Source organism: Nomascus leucogenys, chromosome 1a (assembly GCF_006542625.1).
Source record: "Nomascus leucogenys isolate Asia chromosome 1a, Asia_NLE_v1, whole genome shotgun sequence".
Lineage (NCBI taxonomy): Eukaryota > Metazoa > Chordata > Mammalia > Primates > Hylobatidae > Nomascus > Nomascus leucogenys.
Genome location: NC_044381.1, coordinates 63,676,280 through 63,696,961, shown reverse-complemented (window position 1 = coordinate 63,696,961; position 20,682 = coordinate 63,676,280). Strand labels below are relative to the sequence as shown.

The 20,682-nt window shown below is 40.8% G+C and overlaps 1 protein-coding gene across 3 annotated transcripts in view; it reads left to right on the top strand.

The window, feature by feature from the left end:
* MAMDC2 (MAM domain containing 2) overlaps positions 1-20,682 on the top strand; it is a 181,809-nt gene that overhangs the window by 79,052 nt on the left and 82,075 nt on the right. For all 3 annotated transcript variants that reach the window (XR_001114319.2, XM_003267395.4, XM_030810034.1), the window contains exons 6-8: positions 2,034-2,290; positions 7,324-7,417; positions 18,312-18,455. Coding sequence is in view for 2 of the 3 variants with exons in the window: in XM_003267395.4 (XP_003267443.1) it covers positions 2,034-2,290; positions 7,324-7,417; positions 18,312-18,455 (495 nt within the window). In the remaining variant the exon portion in view is untranslated. The remainder of the gene's footprint in view (positions 1-2,033; positions 2,291-7,323; positions 7,418-18,311; positions 18,456-20,682) is intronic.

Below are 20,682 nucleotides of genomic sequence, written 5' to 3'. Positions count from 1 at the left end.
TGGGTGCCGGGCATCTGCTGGAGTAGACCCTGCTGTCTCAGGGAGGCTGGAGAACACGGGGGTGAGGGGCCAGGCTTCTCACCCCAAGCCGGTTATTGCCGCATAAGAATATGGGCCCAGGACTATCAGATGTTTTTATTTTTCCAGACAAGCTTGATTTCTGTTTCTTGATGTGGGGGAAATATGATTTCTACTAATTTACCACTCTCTATTTTCTCCCTGACTCAATCAACTTCACTCGTACACTTAATCTGGCTGCCTCCTCTGAAAATTTGAGTTCGTAATCTCTGTTTATTCACCGTCGTGTGGTTTGGCAAGACGATAAGGTAAACTATACTCAAAGAAGATTATTCAGGGGATTCAGGGTGTTGAACAACTTGCCACCAGGAGAAAGTGAGCTTTGACCTGTCCATTTTTCCCCTCTGCCGTGTTGAGATGAGGACCTTTCTGAGACCATGTCTGTACATTAAATAACCATTTGTTGAGGGCCCACCATATACCGGGCTATGTGCTAGATACAAAGTAAACGTCCAGTGTATAAATGCATATGCTCCTCCTAATATTTTTTTCTGCTCTTTATCATGGAGAAAAGGTATTCTTGCCTTATTTTATTTTATTTTTTGGAGACAGGGTCTTGCTTATCACCCAGGCTGGAGTACAGTGGTGTGATCACAGCTTACTGCAACCTTGAACTCATGGGCTCAAGTGATTCTCCTGCCACAGCCTCCCCAATAGCTAAGACCAGAGGTGCATGCTACCATGCCCAGCTAATTTTAAGAAAGTTTTTCTGTAGAGACAGGGGTCTCACTATGTTGCCCAGGCTGGTCTCAAGTTCCTGGCCTCAAGCAATGCTCCCGCCTCAGCCTCCCAAAGTGTTGGGATTACAGGCATGAGTCACTGCACCTGGCCAGGAATTCTTCTTAACCAGAAATTATGTCATGGAAATGAAGATATTAAGCTATAATTATTCTGAGCTTGTAAACGAAAGGGCATTCTGTTGAAGCTTCATTGCATAGCACTTCTCTGTCATCACTCAAATGAATTCATACAAAATTGCTAACAATGATAGCTTACCCTTTATACAAAACAGGCTATAGGGCAAGCATGGTTCTAGAATTGTGAATGGCATTGTAATTGTTAGGCAGCTACAATGTACCAGGCACACGCTAAGCACTTTACATACATGACTCCATGTAATATTCATTGCCTCTATGAGGAAAGTATTTGATTGTCATTCTAGAGATCAGGAAATTGAGACCCAGACATACTCAGAAACTTGTTCAAGGTCACAGGGCTAGTAAGAAGTGGAGCAGGATTCAATCTCAGTTCTCTTCAATGCTAAGTCAAGGCTGTCTCCATTCTGCCACATGGTTTCTGTGTTTCACCAAGATGCCCCTAATGGAGGCCAGCCTCTGCATCCAGAGCCCACAAAGACCTGCCAAGAGTGGTACCACACATTCACTCCTCCAAATTTCAGTGTCGATTGACTTGCATGCTATTAACAACACACAAATTGCCATATAGTTGGAATTCAGAATCTTAGTTTCACTCAAAAAACACATGGTGACATCTTGAATTAATTGTAAACATGTGCAGGAGGGTCTCTCCATGCCCTTTTAAGAATAGATGGTAAGTTTTGTGTCTTATGACTCAAATAAGGATTGGGAGGGAATGGCTTCTCGGGTAATGTTCTATTTCTTTCCATGGGTGTGTTCAGCTGTGAAAATTTAAGCACTTGACAGATAACACATCTACCTTTCTCTATGTATATTTTACTTCAATCAAAAGTAAGGAAAGTAAAAGGAATGGTCTCATCCTGTATTTAGCAGAGTGCAATGAACCTCATGGACCCGATTCTCAGCTGCAACATTTCTCCATCCACTCACCGCCAAACCTCTGCCAGCTGTAACTCATCCACTTCCTCCTCACCATTCCCGCTGGATTATTTTGAATGCAGAATCACACCATTTCACCTGAACCTCTTCCCCGCCCCCACCCCCAACTCTTAACGCTGTGCTCTGTGTGATTTTCAGGCCACTACATGTATGTGGACTCGGTTTATGTGAAGCACTTCCAGGAGGTGGCACAGCTCATCTCCCCGTTGACCACGGCCCCCATGGCTGGCTGCTTGTCATTTTATTACCAGATCCAGCAGGGGAATGACAATGTCTTTTCCCTTTACACTCGGGATGTGGCTGGCCTTTACGAGGAAATCTGGAAAGCGGACAGGCCAGGGAATGCTGCCTGGAATCTTGCGGAGGTCGAGTTCAATGCTCCTTACCCCATGGAGGTAGGTGTACTGGTGCACACCAGCTGTGCGTTGGCACTCTGCAGACATGCCACCCATACACAGGGCTGGAGATGGAGAGGCTGTGCAGCCTCACACTCAGTCTGTCTTTTCTGCTGTGCCTCAACCATACTTTTTCTCATCCTCAGCCCCTCTCCTGCTCTCCCTTCCTCTGCGTCCCCTTTGCCTGCCTCCTTTATCACCTTCATTTCCTAGCAAGAGTCATTTTTATGAGAACAACTATGGCAAAAGCCAGTCAACCAACTAGACTTCTTGGCGACCCTCTCCTTCTTGCACTGTGGTCACAGAGGGTTCAAAAGAGGAGATCAGAACCCTCCAAGTAAAACTCAGTCTTGAGCTACCCTTCCTGAGAGCAGTTTTGAAGGTTTTCCTTGAGTGAACTGTTTTTCTAAAAAAAAAAAAAAAAGTGACTCATTTATTTTTTTGCAACATAAATAATGTCGTAAAATCAGAAATAAACTTGCTATTATGGCCCTAGTTTGAAACAAGGCTTGATGCCTTCATTTTAAAATTTTTTCCAGTTATATAAGTGACGTGTTCAATGCAGAAGAATTAGAAAATTCAGAGAAATGAAATGAATTAAAATGCCCTCAGCCAACTTCACAAAGGGGAGGACTACTAACATTAAAGTTCTACTATCTTTTCGACCTTTTTCTAAGCACATACATTAATACATGTCTATATCTATGTATGTATTTCAGAAGCTACAAGTACTTTCAGTACTGACTATCCAGCCAAGTAGATAAAATTAGCTCCGTATTTACAGACAAGAAAGGAGAAAACAGAGTGTCCAAGAAATTGGACATTTTTTTCTAGGTCACACAGCTGGTGAATGCCAGAGAACTCAGTAACTAAGTTCGTGGACTAAAATCTGACCCAAAGCTGAGGAAGGAGGCCCAGCTCTGTCTGAGGACCCCATAGGACCTCTAAAATCAGTGGGTGCAGCAATATGGTTACTATAAGATTTCTATAAAGATTTGGAGCTATAAGTAGAGTCTCGGTTACCCCAAGTTATTAATATCCCCCACTTTTCACTTTGTGCTTTTTACAATATCTTCTCCAGTTCCCTTTAAAGTGCCAGAGAAGCAGATTATTCCTCTGGATGGGTTTAGGTAGTGCCATCTGCTAGCCTGATGTAGAGCTGCAGAGAACAGGCTTGGGTCTTAGTTTCTGATGTGTTTCATCTACTGATGTCGTGCCTGCCTCTCCCCACACCCCCTTCCTATTTACCTCCCCTACCTACCCTCCCCCCACAAAAAAAAACACTCTAGATAGAGCACAGTGTCTTTTGCAGAATGTTTGCTATTTCCTATCCCAAAGTCCAACCAGGTCTCGATTTGTTCTTGCAGCCCAGTGGAAAATTTTCTGTGAGTTTGAGTTACGAGGAGGAAAAGAAATGCATTTACTGCTTCAAAAGTTTCCTATCAAAGTCAGATGAGTCCCACACACACACTGACAGCGTTCTCTTTACCAACTCCTTCCATCCAACCATAAACTCCTTGGGCAACGTTTGTCTGAGTCAAACTTTACTGAATTTTAAAAAATCAATACTTGAAAAGTTACAACTCTGGAATCTACTAAACCTCAATACACATCCTTTGGGTCAACACATGTGATTTTGCTCTACTAGTCTGAACTATTCACTGGTGTTATCTGCTCTCACTCATCAGGAAAAGAAAGTTGTCCTGAAGAAATCAGTGAGTTTAATGTCATCACATTCTCAAGTGAATTTTGAGAAGGAAAACAAACATTGGAGACTGTCTGAACAAGAAAACACATTGGCACAGAGGCTGTGATTAGCAAATGCTGATCAAGAATAGCATTCTTGCCCCACCAGCTCAGTGTAAATTTTGCCATTCACTTTCTTTACCAGCTAGTGCCTTGAGAGCTAAATGTCATGGACCTGTGTTAAGTTTGTAATCTTAATTTGCCCCTTCTCGTAAATCCACATCTTTTCCTTCATTCACAGCCCTTCCCCCTTGGCAAAGACGAACTTCTAGGCTTCCCCTTGGATTTTGGAGAGTTTAGGTACCAGGTCCCTATGGGACCATTACTGTTAAGGTGCAAGGTACTTTAAGAACTATTTTGTCCAAACGTTTTTTCTTTTCAAAAAATGAAGAAACTGAGGGCTGGAGAAGAATGGGCCTGCTCAAGCTAATTAGTGGCTAACTAGGCTGGAACCTGAATAGAAATTCAAGAGGGAGTCAACCTGCAGAAAAAAAAAATATTATTTTTGAAACAGGGTCTCACTCTGTCACCCAGGCTGGATTGCAGTGGAGTGATCTTGGCTCACTGCAACCGCTGCCTCCCAGGTTCAAGCAATCCTCTCACCTCAGCCTCCCAAGTAGTTGGGACTACAGGCTTGTGCCACCACACCCAGCTAGTTTTTGTATTTTTTGTAAAGATGAGGTTTCACCATGTTGCCCAGGCTGGTCTCAAACTCCTGAGCTCAAATGATCCGCCCACCTCAGCCTCCCAAAGTGCTGGAATTACAGGCATGAGCCACTGTGGCTGACCAACCTTCAGAAAAAGATAGAAAATTAGTTCAGAGCTTGTTATGTACCTGACTCTGTGCTTGGATATTTGTATACATTATCTCATTTAATCTCCTCAACAGTCCTACAAGACAGGTGTTTTATAGATAAGAAAACTGAGACCCTGGGAGGTTAAGTGATTGATATGGTTTGGCTGTGTCCCCACCCAAATCTCATCTTGAATTCCCACGTGTTGTGGGAGGGACCCAGTGGGAGGTAATTGAATCATGGGGGCAGTTCTTTTCCATGCCTTTCTCGTGATAGTGAATAAGTCTCACAAGATCTGACAGTTTTATAAGGATGAGTTTCCCTGCATAAGCTCTCTTCTCTTCTCTTTGCCTGCTTCCATCCACATAAGATGTGATTTGTTCCTCTTTGCCTTCTGCCATGATTGTGAGGCTTCCCCAGCCATGTGGAACTGTAAGTCCATTAAACCCTTTTTCCTGTATAAATTACCCAGTCTCGGTATGTCTTTATCGGCAGCGTGAAAACAGACTAACACAGTGATATATCCAGGCCCACCTAGCTAATAAGTGATGAAAATGGGATTTGAACTCTGTTCTGTCTGCTTCCAAGAAACTATTCAGAAGAAGCTGCAAACTAGAAGCCTAGAGGTCAAATCTAGTCCACAGTGGTGATCTGCCTGGCTGGGGAGTGGGGTTTTTTGTTTTACTTTTGTTTTAATTTTTGAATTAATTGCCAGCATTGACAAACTCAAAGATTTCAGATAAAATCCAGAGTCAGATCCTCTTGATAATTTGCTAGATACAGAGACATTAGGCCTCGTATTTGTTTGCTAGGACTGCCCATAACAAAGTAGCACAAAAGAGGCGGCTTAAAAAACAGAAATGTCATATGTCATCGTTCTGGAGGCCAGAAGTTCATGATCAATGTGTTGGCAGGGCTTGTTCCTTCTGAGGGCCGTGAGCAAGAATCTGTCCTATGCCTCTCTCCCATTTCTGGTGGTGTGCTGGTAATCTTTGGCATTCCTTGGCTTGTAGCTCTCTGCCTTCATTTTCACATGGCATTCTGTGTGTGTATGTGTGTGTGTGTCTGCATCCAAATTTCTCCTTTTTATAAGGACACCAGTCGTTCAAATTAGAGTCTCACTCTACTTCAGCATGACCTCATCTTAACTAATTACATTTGCGGTGACCCTATTCCCAAATAAGGTCACATACTGAGATACTAGAGGTTGGCACTTCAACACAGGAATTGTGTGTGAGGGATGCAGGGGGACACAGTTCAAACCATAAAAGGCCTGACTTCCCACATATCAGTCATTGATGAAGCTGAGTGACAGCTGCCCTTTCAGACAGGGGTTTCTGTCTCGATTTCATAAGAGGCTGCACCATACCAAGCCCACTTCTGCATTTCCACTACCTGCCTGGCCTTTGTAGGCACTGAAGTTTCAAGCCCTGTTCCGTGCTGCGTCTTCTCAGGTTATTAACTCACACAAGAGGACTGCACACCTGGGTGGTTTTTTTCAGCACAGGTGAAGGCTGTGCTGACATCTGATCCCCCATGGTCACAGGCAGAAGGTGGTTGACTGAGCTCACAGTTAAAGTTGCTGGTAGAGAAGAAAGCAAAACTAAAGGAGTTGAAGTCATTGGCCCATGTTCTTTCTAACCATTGGAACATACCTGGACATGCTGAGATTGGGGTTCTCACCTCTGACTGTTGCATCTTTGTCCAGGCCTTGATGTAGAGTTCATATAGGAAGAAGGAAAGGAACTCAGAGGGTGTTTGCTCTTCAGGGATGGCAGGGAGGTAAAAAAAACCTGGCCTGCTTTCTTAGCTGATTTTTCCTTTAATCGAAGTTCATAACGCTAATTAGTTCTGTAGTTCTAGCAGAAATGACATAGGCACTTCAGCTGACACTCAAGGAAGAGGGGCATATCCACCAATAAAAGTCAACTTTAGAGACTGTCTTGGTCCATTCAGGCTGCTATAACAAAATACCATAAACTAGGTAATTTATAAACAACAGAAATGTATTTCTTACAGTTCTGAAGTCTGGGAAGTCCTAGATCAAAGTGTTGGCAGATCTGGCGTCTGGTCAGGGCCTGTTTCCTGGTCCATATGGCACCTACTCATTGTGCCTTCAAATTCCAGAAGGGGCAAATGAGCTCCCTTGGGCCTCACTTATAAGGGCACCAATCCCATTCCAAAACCTAATCACCTCCCAAAAAGCCCCACCTTCTATTACCATTGCCTTAGGGGTTCATATGTAAATGTATGACTTTTGAGAATTTGTGAGTGTCCCACGGACACTCAGATCATAGCTGTTTCATTCTCCCAAAAAGAGACTGTAGGTTGAGGAGGGTGCTGCCCAAACTCATATTTGGAAATCTGATTCCATGAGTCCTTGTAACTTGGCTTCATCTGGTTTTGATTGACATGTCATTTTAAATCATTAAGAGCACTTAAGCCGAACCGAAAATATGTGAACATGTGACAGCATGCCATTTTCCTCTGCAGGTTATTTTTGAAGTTGCTTTCAATGGTCCCAAAGGAGGTTATGTTGCCCTGGATGATATTTCGTTCTCTCCTGTTCACTGCCAGAATCAGACAGGTGAGCATTCTCTATTTGTCATTGCATTTTGGGATGTTCCTGTTTCAATAGATGTTTGTGGTCAGAACTTGTTTTAATTGTTTTTAATTTTCATATCTTTTCTCTCATCCTTAAAAAATTATTTAATCAAAGGTCATTTTTCTGGAATATTACTCTCTTTTCCCCCCTCACAGAGGGACTCTAATGTTTCTGACACCATCAGCCAGTTGTCCTATCTTAGGAACGTTTCATCTTTCCTTCCCAGGAAAAGAAAATTAAATAATACTAACTTATTCTCACTCCCTCACTCCATCTTTCTCTTTAGAGGATATCTTGGGCCCATAAATGGGTGGCTGGGTAGATGGACAAAGCTCTTACAATCTACTGAATAGAATAATATAGTTTAAAAACTCTTTCCAACTGTATGTATCCAAAATTTATAAATGGCCTCATGTTTAAAGATGTTAGTATTTGGTAGACATCTCTAGATAGTTTTAGCTAAATAGCATGTGCTCTTAATTAAATTACTTTCCACTTCCAAGATGAACCCTCAAATTATTTTATCATGATCAGTTTTGTGATTTCATAAATTTGATGTTTAAAATGAGAGGATTATTTTTACTCTCTGGAAAAATAGGTAAGCAAATTGATTCAAAGTGAATTAGAAAGCAAATGTTTTATAATAAGGATAATAATATATTAATGATAACCCAGATAAATAAAATTGACCTTACTGTTTAGTGAATTTGTTTCCTTGAGAGGCCAAGGGAGACATTATGGTCACCCTGCCTTATTAGTGAGCCCTTATTCTTGGTTATGTAGCATGGAAAGTAATTTATGAACTTGGCGTTTGAGGTCTTTCACTTAAGAGAGAGTTGGTTCATAATTTAATATGATTTCAGATACATTCTGCAAGTCAGGGGACTAAGAAATTTTTTTCTTTTTTGGGGGGGGAAGGGTAACTGGGGGTCTCGCTCTGTCACCCAGGCTAGAGTGCAGTGGTGCAGTCACAGCTCACTATAGCCTCAAACTCCTGGGCTCAAGTGATCTTCCTGTCTTAGCCTTCTGAGCAGCTGAGACTGGCTAGTTTTTTGCTTGTTTATTTTGGTAGAGATGAGGTCTCAGTATGTTGTCCAGGCTGGTCTTCAACTCTTGAGCTCAAGGGATCCTCCCACTTTGTCCTCCCAAAGTGCTGGCATTACAGGTGTGAGCCACAGTTTACATGGAAAAATATTTTCAACTTGAGCTAAACTGTTACTCCAAAACTGGACAGAAATCTACTAATTTGCTGAAACTGAATACTATTTTTCCTAATTCTAATTTTTTTAAAGGTTGTAAAACAGATAGAACCAGATTAGATTTACATACTTTTTAATGATTTAATCCAAACAATAATCAAAAATTAAAAGAGTCTCTAAAATTGACAGAACACAGAAACCAACATTGTTTTACGTCTCTACATTTGATTCCTCCCTAATCATATCAGTTAATATTTCAATTACATTCATAGTAATTTCACAACCTCTTTATCATTATTTTTAGACAAGATCTTTTTTCTATCACTAGGCAGTGACACTGAAATTTGCATTCCCTTGTTTTGTCTATGGTAGAAGAGGTGTTTATCTAATATCTGCGCTGGGCAGAGGGTGGGTGAAGAGGCAGCTGGAGGTAACAGAACCAACTGAATCACCCAGAAGTAATGTTCAGAAATGCTCCTCCTTTTGAAAAAAAGAGAATTTGTGTGAGCTCTTTCCTACTATACAGGTAGTCTGTCTGGTGAAAGGAAAAGAAAAGTTCCAGCAAAACAAAGACCATGTGTTAAGAGGGCTGTTGACCCCTCAGTCTGCAAAGTACAGACTCCTTTTGTGCAGGAACTTCCACAGATAGGAGTTCTTATACAGTTCGGTTAACCAAGCTCCATACTGATCTTCAGAACTTCCCACTATGCCAGCTTGGCTTTAAATGGTTTAATTGCATCATCGTAGTGTTATGCTCAATCCACCAGGAATGGGGATTCACATCTCTATTCTGCCACTTCCAAGCTATCTGGCATGGGTCATGTTATTTAACTTCTTTGAGACTCTTTCCATATCTATAGCCAAGATGGAAGAATCTGTTTCATAGAGCTGTTGGGAAGGTTAATGAGTTAATGTCTGTGAAGGCCTTAGCACAGAATGTGATACACAGAAAATGCTTCATCATGAGACAATATTATTTACTTTATTTTCAAAATATGCCCACCCATCCCTGGAGAACAGTGGGTCAGATTGCAACTAAAGAGAACCAGCAAAGGGCACTAGCTTGATGATTGTGTCAGCTGGAGCCTGCTTTATGTCTTTCATTGAGCAGCTGTGGGCCAGATTGAGTCTTTAGAAGCTGAGCCTTTTAATTTTCATACTTCGTCTTACATTTCACAAATAGTTTATGACCTTCTGTTTCATAACAGGTGCCAACATTTTTTCCTTATCTTGGTTAACTCCAGACTTCTTGTCTCTGCTTTTCCCAGCTGGATCTAGCATTTTCTTCCCTCATCTCCCTAATAGGCTGAGACAGGAATCATATCAACATATGAAGCATCTTGTTCCCACCATCTGGTTGGGTTTAGAGTTAATCCAGTCTCCTGGACCTGAGACTCAACTCATAGTCACAGGTACTCAACAGCAATGTCATGTGGCCCTCCAATGAACTGCGCCCCCCCCCCCGTGCTTCCAGAGGACCATGAGACCATCCCCCATTTCCCTCTCCATCCCTTTGACCCCTCACTTTCCCCCTCCACAACCACATTTGTCCCAAAGTTTAGAAGATGGGAGCAAGCCTTCCTTTTGGTCTGTAAATCTTTGAATGCCTAAGAGGTGATCCCATTCACTTCTAGGAATCCTGCCATAAAGCCCAGCCTCAAACTGAGAGCTCTACTGCTCTGTCATATGCAGACCCAATCTCTTTTCTGGGCTTGGGTCCACCCCACACCCAGGGACTGGGTAGACCCTAACACTCATGGGAATGACTCTCAGAGAATCACTACCTGAATCCCAATATCGGCCATTCACTGACAACACACTGCCCCGACCTCTAGTCTATTTGGAAACCCAGGCCCAATTGCTGCCTAGGCTACAGCTAAGGTTGCCCCAGCCTTTCTTATCTTAAATGCCCCCAAGGGTCTCCACAGCCTAGTCAGTGACTCTGGCCCTTGTTTCCCCATAGGTCTTCAGTGTGGTGCCAGGTCCCATTGCCTCTCCTACCCAAGCCAGCTTTGAGCTGTCTCAGCCTGCTCTTGGGCTAGCACATGCTAAAGTAAAACTACCTTGCAAGGTTAGCAGTGTAGAGAACACACTGCCCCCAGTATCTATCTTTTAGCACTCTAGGGGCTGATGAACCTTTTAGATCTGTGGGACCGATGCTGAGTTTCTCTCCATGAACTCCATGGAGCAGAGGAAAGGATGAGAAATGTTCCCAACTACTCTCAAACTGCAACACACTCCTGCTAATTAGATTATCTTCAAAGCTTCTCATTTCTAAAAAGTTCAAATATCAGAAAGCAAGTAATTAACTAAACCTTACATTATGATGCTTTTTGGTAAGTTGCTTAAAGGGGCTTTAGTTCTTTCTTCTTTTTTTCTTGATCATTAACAGATGCTCAGAGGCTTCCAACTGCCTCTGATTCTTCCCTATGCTTCAAATACATCATTACACTTCCCAGCAGCTAAATTTGTGATCCGCCCTTTACTAACACCTCTGAAACAAGCTTGAAGCAAAGGCTCTGCACTCACTCAGGTCACGAACAAGCCTCTGGCCCCATCTTCAGGAATCAGACACTGTCTCAGGGTAGAAGCAGCACTCTAGGTGAAAAAGATTTAGCCCCTGAGTTACGCCTTTGAGATTTTTTTTTTATCAGACCTCCTCAAGAGCCCAAGAAAATCCATTTCAAATCTATTCATTATGACAATCACATCATCAGAAAAATATTTTCTGTATGACTCAGTCTATCACCATGGAGAGAAGTGATCCTTGTTTACTTTTAAGTTTTTTTGATAGGCATTTTTTTTTTTTTTAGTAGTTTTACGTTCACAGCAAAATTGAGAGGAAGGTACAGAGATCTCTCATAGTCCCCATGCCTGCATATACATCACTGTCTCCAGAGTCCATAGTTTACATTAGGGTTCACTCGTGGTATTGTATACTCTATGGATTTGGACAAATGTATAATGACATGTATCTACCATTGTAGTACCATACAGAATATTTTCATTGTGCTAAAAACCCCCTCTATATTCAGGCCAGGCATGGTGGTGCATACCTGTAATCCCAGCACTTTGGGAGGCAAAGGAGGGTGGATTGCCTGAGTCCAGGAGTTGTAGACCATCCTGGGCAACACAGTGAAACCCTGTCTCTACAAAAAATGCAAAAATTAGCCAGGCATGGTGGTGCATGCCTATGGTCCCAGCTTCTTAGGAGGCTAAAGAAGGAGGATAGGTTGAACCCAGGAGGTAGAGGCTACAGTGAGCCAAGATTGCACCACTGCACTTCAGTCTGGGCCACAAAGTGGGACTGTGTCTCAAAAACAAAAAACAAACAAAAAACTCTTTATGTTTTGCCTATTTACCTCTCCTTCCCCCCAACCCATGGCAATTACTGTTCTTTTTACTGTCCCCATAGTTTTGCCTTTTCAAGAATGTCATATAGTCAGAATCATAGAGTATGTAGTCTTTTCAGATTGGCTTCCTGCACTTTGTAATATGTATTTAAGTTTACTCCGTATCATTTTGTGGCTTGATAGCTCATTTCTTCTTAGCGCTGAGTGATATTTAGTTGTCTGGATGTACTACAGTTTATGTATCCACTCACCTACTGAAGGACATAGCTTGGTTGCTTTCAAGTTTTGGTGCTTATGAATAAAACTTCTGTAAACTTTCACGTTTTTATGCCACCTTCCACCCCCTCCCACACATCTAATAACTAAGTTAAGATTCTCTTGCAGTCGCCCAAGAGCACTGCTTTAAGATTCATTCCTTCTTCTACCCTCTCTAGCTGGGACAAAGAATGAAAAGAAAGGAGGAAGGGAGAGGATTCATTCCTGATGAGGAATTCACTGACGTACTGTTCTCTTCGTGCATGGCACTTAGCAGTGCCACCCCATTTCCTGAGTTAGATGGCCATCTGTAGATTTGGGATTTTTATTTTTATTTTTATTACCCAGTAGCAGAGGGGTGACTAATACTGAATACTTTAATGGGGTTTCCTGTGGTCTCAAATATCTATGGGAGAATGTCAAAGGATCCGTGTTTATGTAACATCTTGCTCATTTTTCACAGACATTATCTTCAGGGCTTAAAGATATACCCCAGTGCTGACAGAATCAGGCAGACCAGGGTGTGGGCTAATCTACCCATCTTAGAGCATTGAGAATTCTCTTCATTTCCTCTTCTCCGGTCTGGCTCATCTGGGTTTGCTCCTGGTGCACTTCCTAGGGCATATCCCCTGAGATACAATCAGGTTCTAGTTATATAGGAACACTTTTTACCTAATCTTTTTTTTTGTAATGTGTTGTTAATCAGTTACCTTTTAAAATTTAATTTTCTTGGAGCTCTTTAATTTTCTATCATTTCAAACTCAGATAAAATTTGCAGGAAAACTACAAAGAACTCCTATATACTCTTAACCCAGCTCTACAAATTAAGATTTTGCCATGTTTATCTACTATTTAAGAATAGGAATTAATGAATCCAGGAGCTGGTTTTTTGAAAAGATCAACAAAATTGATGGACCGCTAGCAAGACTAATAAAGAAGAAAAGAGAGAAGAATCAAATAGATGCAATAAAAAACGAAAAAGGGGATATCACCACCGATCCCACAGAAATACAATCTACCATCAGAGAATACTACAAACACCTCTATGCAAATAAACTAGAAAATCTAGAAGAAATGGATAAATTCCTCGACAAATACACCCTCCCAAGACTAAACCAGGAAGAAGTTGAATCTCTGAATAGACCAATAACAGGTTCTGAAATTGTGGCAATAATCAATAGCTTACCAACCAAAAAGAGTCCAGGACCTGATGGATTCACAGCTGAATTCTACCAGAGGTACAAGGAGGAACTGGTACCATTCCTTCTGAAACTATTCCAATCGATAGAAAAAGAGGGAATCCTCCCTAACACATTTTATGAAGCCAGCATCGTCCTGATACCAAAACCTGGCAGAGACATAACCAAAAAAGAGAATTTCAGACCAATATCCTTGATGAACATTGATGCAAAAATCCTCAATAAAATACTGGCAAACCGAATCCAGCAGCACATCAAAAAGCTTATACACCATGATCAAGTGGGCTTCATCCCTGGGATGCAAGGCTGGTTCAACATACGCAAATCAATAAATGTAATCCAACATATAAACAGAACCAAAGACAAAAACCACATGATTATCTCAATAGATGCAGAAAAGGCCTTTGACAAAATTCAACAACCCTTCATGCTAAAAACTCTCAATAAATTAGGTATCGATGGGACGTATCTCAAAATAATAAGAGCTATCTACGACAAACCCACAGCCAATATCATACTGAATGGGCAAAAACTGGAAGCATTCCCTCTGAAAACTGGCACAAGACAGGGATGCCCTCTCTCACCGCTCCTGTTCAACATAGTGCTGGAAGTTCTGGCCAGAGCAATCAGGCAGGAGAAGGAAATAAAAGGTATTCAATTAGGAAAAGAGGAAGTCAAATTGTCCCTGTTTGCAGATGACATGATTGTATATCTAGAAAACCCCATTGTCTCAGCCCAAAATCTCCTTAAGCTGATTAGCAACTTCAGCGAAGTCTCAGGATACAAAATTAATGTACAAAAATCACAAGCATTCTTGTACACCAATAACAGACAAACAGAGAGCCAAATCATGAGTGAACTCCCATTCACAATTGCTTCAAAGAGAATAAAATACCTAGGAATCCAACTTACAAGGGATGTGAAGGACCTCTTCAAGGAGAACTACAAACCACTGCTCAATGAAATAAAAGAGGATACAAACAAATGGAAGAACATTCCATGCTCATGGGTTGGAAGAATCAATATCGTGAAAATGGCCATACTGCCCAAGGTAATTTATAGATTCAATGCCATCCCCATCAAGCTACCAATGACTTTCTTCACAGAATTGGAAAAAACTACTTTAAAGTTCATATGGAACCAAAAAAGAGCCCGCATCGCCAAGTCAATCCTAAGCCAAAAGAACAAAGCTGGAGGCATCACGCTACCTGACTTTAAACTATACTACAAGGCTACAGTAACCAAAACAGCATGGTACTGGTACCACAACAGAGACATAGATCAATGGAACAGAACAGAGCCCTCAGAAATGATGCCGCATAGCTACAACTATCTGATCTTTGACAAACCTGACAAAAACAAGAAATGGGGAAAGGATTCCCTATTTAATAAATGGTGCTGGGAAAACTGGCTAGCCATATGTAGAAAGCTGAAACTGGATCCCTTCCTTACACCTTATACAAAAATTAATTCAAGATGGATTAAAGACTTATATGTTAGACCTAAAACCATTAAAATCCTACAAGAAAACCTAGGCAATACCATTCAGGACATAGGCGTGGGCAAGGACTTCATGTCTAAAACACCAAAAGCAATGGCAACAAAAGCCAAAATCGACAAATGGGATCTCATTAAACTAAAGAGCTTCTGCACAGCAAAAGAAACTATCATCAGAATGAACAGGCAACCTACAGAATGGGAGAAAATTTTTGCAACCTACTCATCTGACAAAGGGCTAATATCCAGAATCTATAATGAACTCAAACAAATTTACAAGAAAAAAACAACCCCATCAAAAAGTGGGCAGAGGACATGAACAGACACTTCTCAAAAGAAGACATTTATGCAGCCAGAAAACACATGAAGAAATGCTCATCATCACTGGCCATCAGAGAAATGCAAATCAAAACCACAGTGAGATACCATCTCACACCAGTTAGAATGGCCATCATTAAAAAATCAGGAAACAACAGGTGCTGGAGAGGATGTGGAGAAATAGGAACACTTTTACACTGTTGGTGGGACTGTAAACTAGTTCAACCATTGTGGAAGTCAGTGTGGCGATTCCTCAGGGATCTAGAACTAGAAATACCATTTGACCCAGCCATCCCATTACTGGGTATATACCCAAAGGACTCTAAATCATGCTGCTATAAAGACACATGCACACGTATGTTTATTGCGGCACTATTCACAATAGCAAAGAGTTGGAACCAACCCAAATGTCCAACAACGATAGACTGGATTAAGAAAATGTGGCACATATACACCATGGAATACTATGCAGCCATAAAAAATGATGAGTTCGTGTCCTTTGTAGGGACATGGATGAAACTGGAAAACATCATTCTCAGTAAACTATCGCAAGGACAAAAAACCAAACACCGCATGTTCTCACTCATAGGTGGGAATTGAACAATGAGAACTCATGGACACAGGAAGGGGAACATCACACTCCGGGGACTGTTGTGGGGTGGGGGGAGGGGGGAGGGACAGCATTAGGAGATACACCTAATGCTAAATGACGAGTTAATGGGTGCAGGAAATCAACATGGCACATGGATACATATGTAACAAACCTGCACATTGTGCACATGTACCCTAAAACCCTAAAATATAATAAAAAAAAAAAGAAAATAAATAGTTAGGTAGAACTACAACTTTCATGCTTACTCATAGCTCATGCTGCCAAATAGTTTCCAATAAATGACTTGTATCAACCTAAAAAAAAAAAAAAAAAAAAAAAAAAAAAAAAAAAAATAGGTTGCAAACATCATCCCCTTTACCATTAAATATTTTAGTGTATATTTTATAATCAAACACATTCTTCAGCATAACTACAGGATAATTATGGAGTTCAGGAAATTTAATACTGATACAACATTATCAACTTACTTTCGGTCCATACACCAATATTTCCAATTGCCCCAATAACAACCTTTATAGATATCTGTTCTTCTGGACCAAGATTGAATCTTGCATCCCTGATAGCATTTGATTGTCATGCCTCTTTCATCCACTTTAATCTGGGTCAGTTCTTCAGCCCACCTGAATGTTTTCTTGCTTTGGAAATTGACAATTGAGAATACAGTACGTTTTTATAGTGAGCTATTTCATTGGCTCACTGCTCCTAGAGCTCAAATGTTTCCCTAGAGATAATTTTCCAGTTATTCAACACGTGTCCTCTCTCCCTAGTCCTAGATTGTTAGACATGTGTGTCAGCATTCAGACAAGAATCACAGATTCTGCACCGAATCTGTGCAGCACCGAATGGCTGCACCGAATGTATCCCAACTGCTACGGTCACATCCCCTCTGTTCTAAGAGGGCAATCTGAACAGCGTGATTTACAAGCCACTTGTTGATAGGATTAAAAGTTATTCTCAAAAGAGCAGAAGCATTTTATCTGTATAAATGTATGTGGTACAAGTACAGTTTTGTTACAGGCATAGATTTCATAGCGTTAAGTGAGGATTTTAAGGTATCCATCCTGGAGTAACATACACTGTACTCATTAAGTAATTTCCTATCTTCCATACCCCCTCCTACTCCCTCACCCTTCTAAGTCTCCACTGCCTATGATTCCACTCTCTGTATCAGTGTGTACACATTATTTAGCTCCCACTTATGAGTGAGAGATGTAGTATTTGTGTTTCTGTGTCTGACTTGTTTCACCTAAGATAATGACCTCCAATTCCAACCATGTTGCTGCAAAAGACATAATTTCATTGTTTTTATGGATGAATAGTATTCCATGATACTTTCTTTATTCAGTCATCTGCTGATGGGTGCTGAGGTTGATTCCTTATCTTTGCTACTGTTAATAGTGCTGAGATAAACATTACAAGTGCAGCATCTTTTTGATATATTGATTTTTTTTTCCTTTGAGTAGATACCCAGTAATGGGATTGCTGGATCGAATGGTAGTTCGATTTTCTTTTCTTTTTTTTTTTTTTTTTTGAGAAATCTCCACACTGTTTTCCATAGTGGCTGTACTAGTTTACATTCTCACTAACATTGTATAAGAGTTCCCTTTTCTCCACATCCTCACCAACATCTGTTAATTTTTGTCTTTTTAATAATAGCCATTCTGACTAAGATGATATCTTGTAGTTTTAATTTCCATTTCTCTGCTGATTAGTGATGTTGAACTTTTTTCTATATACCTGTTGGCCATTTGTATGTCTTCTCAAAGAGCAGAAATCTTTTATGTTCCCTCCAGGCCATCTGGGGTGAGGTATTTATAGAACAGGGTAAATAATACCAGAACTCGGCAAAGTCAAAGCAATAGCAGTACCCATGACAGAACTGTGACTCTTTGACCTGCACAATTTAAACTGAGTGATGACTTTCTTCAAGCAGATCAGCTCCTACTACTGATGTCAAAGTAGACAGCAGCTGTGCCTCTGACACAGAGATTGAGCAACAAAGGAAAATTATTTCTATAAAATAATATATCTAAAATCTTCATCTTAGAGACAAATTGAGTCCCATAAAATGTCTTCCTTTTCTCTTTTTTCTTTTAAAATTTTTATGAATGAATTATGAATTGTGAAGAAGTATATAAATAAATGTTCACAGTCGTGAAAGGAAATTTCTTTTGAAGTCGGGTACTTCATTTTTATAATGTGAACAGTGCTCCTTTCTCCCCTCCCTTTAGAAAGGAAAAGAACAATTTTCCTGTCATGTTGAAACGTTGGTTTGATGCTAACCTGTCAGCATGCCCTTTGGATAAAGATATTTAGTTGTGTTTTACTTCTTCGATCTCCCCTGGTATAAATGTGTATATATAAACATCTGTCAACCAGTTGATGTAGTCCTTTGAGATCTTTGGGACCGATTGTCATTAACTTTGCTTGTCCTTTGCTCAGAACTTCTGTTCAGTGCCGTGGAAGCCAGCTGCAATTTTGAGCAAGATCTCTGCAACTTTTACCAAGATAAAGAAGGTCCAGGTTGGACCCGAGTGAAAGTAAAACCAAACATGTATCGGGCTGGAGACCACACTACAGGCTTAGGTAAATCAGGGATCTGTCTATGTGGGGACATCTTGGGTAGTCATAAGCTTTATTGGCCATTCCTACTTCATACCTGCAAAGACATCGACTTAAAGAAAAAAGGCAGCTGTGAAGAAGCAAAGACAATCAGTAATCTTGTTTTTGACCATGTTTTAAAATTGGAATTCAAGTTGCCGTGTTAACAAACGTATTTGCTAGTTAATTAAACAGGCAAATCCTTGTAAAATACTTTGGAACTCACTTTAGATGCAATACCTTTAAGGAAAAACATCTGTTGAATTGTATTTATATGAAATCTCCAGAAGAGACATATTCCTGCAGACAAAAAGCAGGTTTCAGTGGTTGCCAGGGGCCGTGGCAGAAGGAATAAGAGTGTTTAAGTATGGGGTTGCCGTTGGGTGATGAAAGTGATCTGGAACTACACAGTGGTGATGGCTGCACAGCATTGTGAATGCTCAAAATGCCGCTGAATTGTGCACTTTCAAATGGATAAATGGTAAATCTTAAACCATGTATATTTTACTACAATTTAAAAAATCTATTATGAGGGGAAAAGCTATTAAAAAATGTTGAGTGGACACTTGATGGATATATTTACAAGGAGCTTTTGGAAACAGGAATCTGAGTGCTCCTTGTGTAGGGATTACCTATTAATTCAATGACAGCCTTTGTGGAGCCCAACCCAGTGGAGACAAGTGTGAAGAGCTTGATCTCAAGTTCAGTGTCTTATTCACTTATTCAACACATATTTATATACTGGAGACTGAGGTGAGTTTACTGTGGAGCTGGTGAAGCTTAGGTTCCAGGGCCCCTGCCTTCTACCAGCCTGAAAAAGGCCTCGAAAGAGCCCTCACAATTTCGTGCTTCTAATTTTGTATTCTTTTCTTAGAGGTTGCCTAACCTGTAGAAATAAAGGCCCTACCAAATCTATTCTGATCTTGGGCTGATTAACTGGAAAATCATCTCTAGAGAACCATTTGAATTCTGGGAGCAGTGAACTGATGAAATGGGGAGCTGTTTAGGGACAAAAAGACTCACCATAATCTCAGTTTGTCAATTTTCAAAGTAATAAAACATTCAAGTGGATTAACTCCTGGGGAATACAATAGTGAATGAATCTGAAATGAACCCCACCTTCACTGGCAGACAATCTTTTCAAAGGGCAAGAGAAACATTAAACAAATATATACACAAACAAACTTATAATCACAGGTTGTGGTAAGTGCTGTCAGGGAGGAAAAACTTTTCCTCTACCCTCTTGGGTTCCATGTTTGGACCTCAGAATTAAAGTGATATAAGACAGATTAACAAGAAAATAATACAAATTTTATTTAATATTTTTACTTGCACTTGGGAGCCTTCATAAAAACAATGAAGACCCAAAGAAGCAGATAGGCCTGAGAGCTTCAATACCATTTTAAACAAAGGATGATAAAATTGTGGAGAAGTAGCAAGACAAAAAAAGGGGTCAGGGGGCTTAAGTTTCCAGGGGCAGTAAATTGTGGGAAAGTGACTAGGAAATATATGGAAGAAACAATGGAAGATGAGGGTTATGTTAGTAGGTTTGTTTGTACAGATCCATTTTGGTGTCAACTCCCAGTCTTTAGTGACAGAATGTTCTTCCCTTTCTGGGACAGGGAGAACACCTTGTTCATAGGAAATTTTATGACCTGCTTTTAAGTATAACAGAAAAGGGGAGGTCAAAGGGCCCTTCCTGCCTCTGCTATTTCTCAAGTGACTTTACCTCAAAATAATCAAAATGCCAAAGTGACATAGTTTGGGGTGGCATGTTCTGATCCCCTTCTTTCACAGTAGAAAGAAATGAAGAGTAAGCTCTGAGACAGAATAGAGGGAAGAATCTAATTTGGGTTCAGGATTCAGGGAAGGTTTCTCTGAGGGAAGCTGCCATTAGCTGGGAGAGTGGGAGTGACCCAGGCAGAGGTAACAACATCTGTGAAGGCCTCGAATTTGGAAAGAGCTGGTCACGCCACAGAATAGGAAGATCTGTATGGCTGCACCGTGGGGAGGAATGGTGACGAGGAGAATGGAGGAAAATGATGTCAGAGAGGGAGATAGATCCTGGGTGTGGCAGGCCACAGGAAGCATTTGGAATTTTATTATAGAGGACATGAGAAGCCACTGAGAGGTTTTAAGCAGAAGAAACACAGATGAAACTTAGGTTTCAAAAAGGTTGTTCTGGCTGTTGTATGGCCACCCATAATAGTCT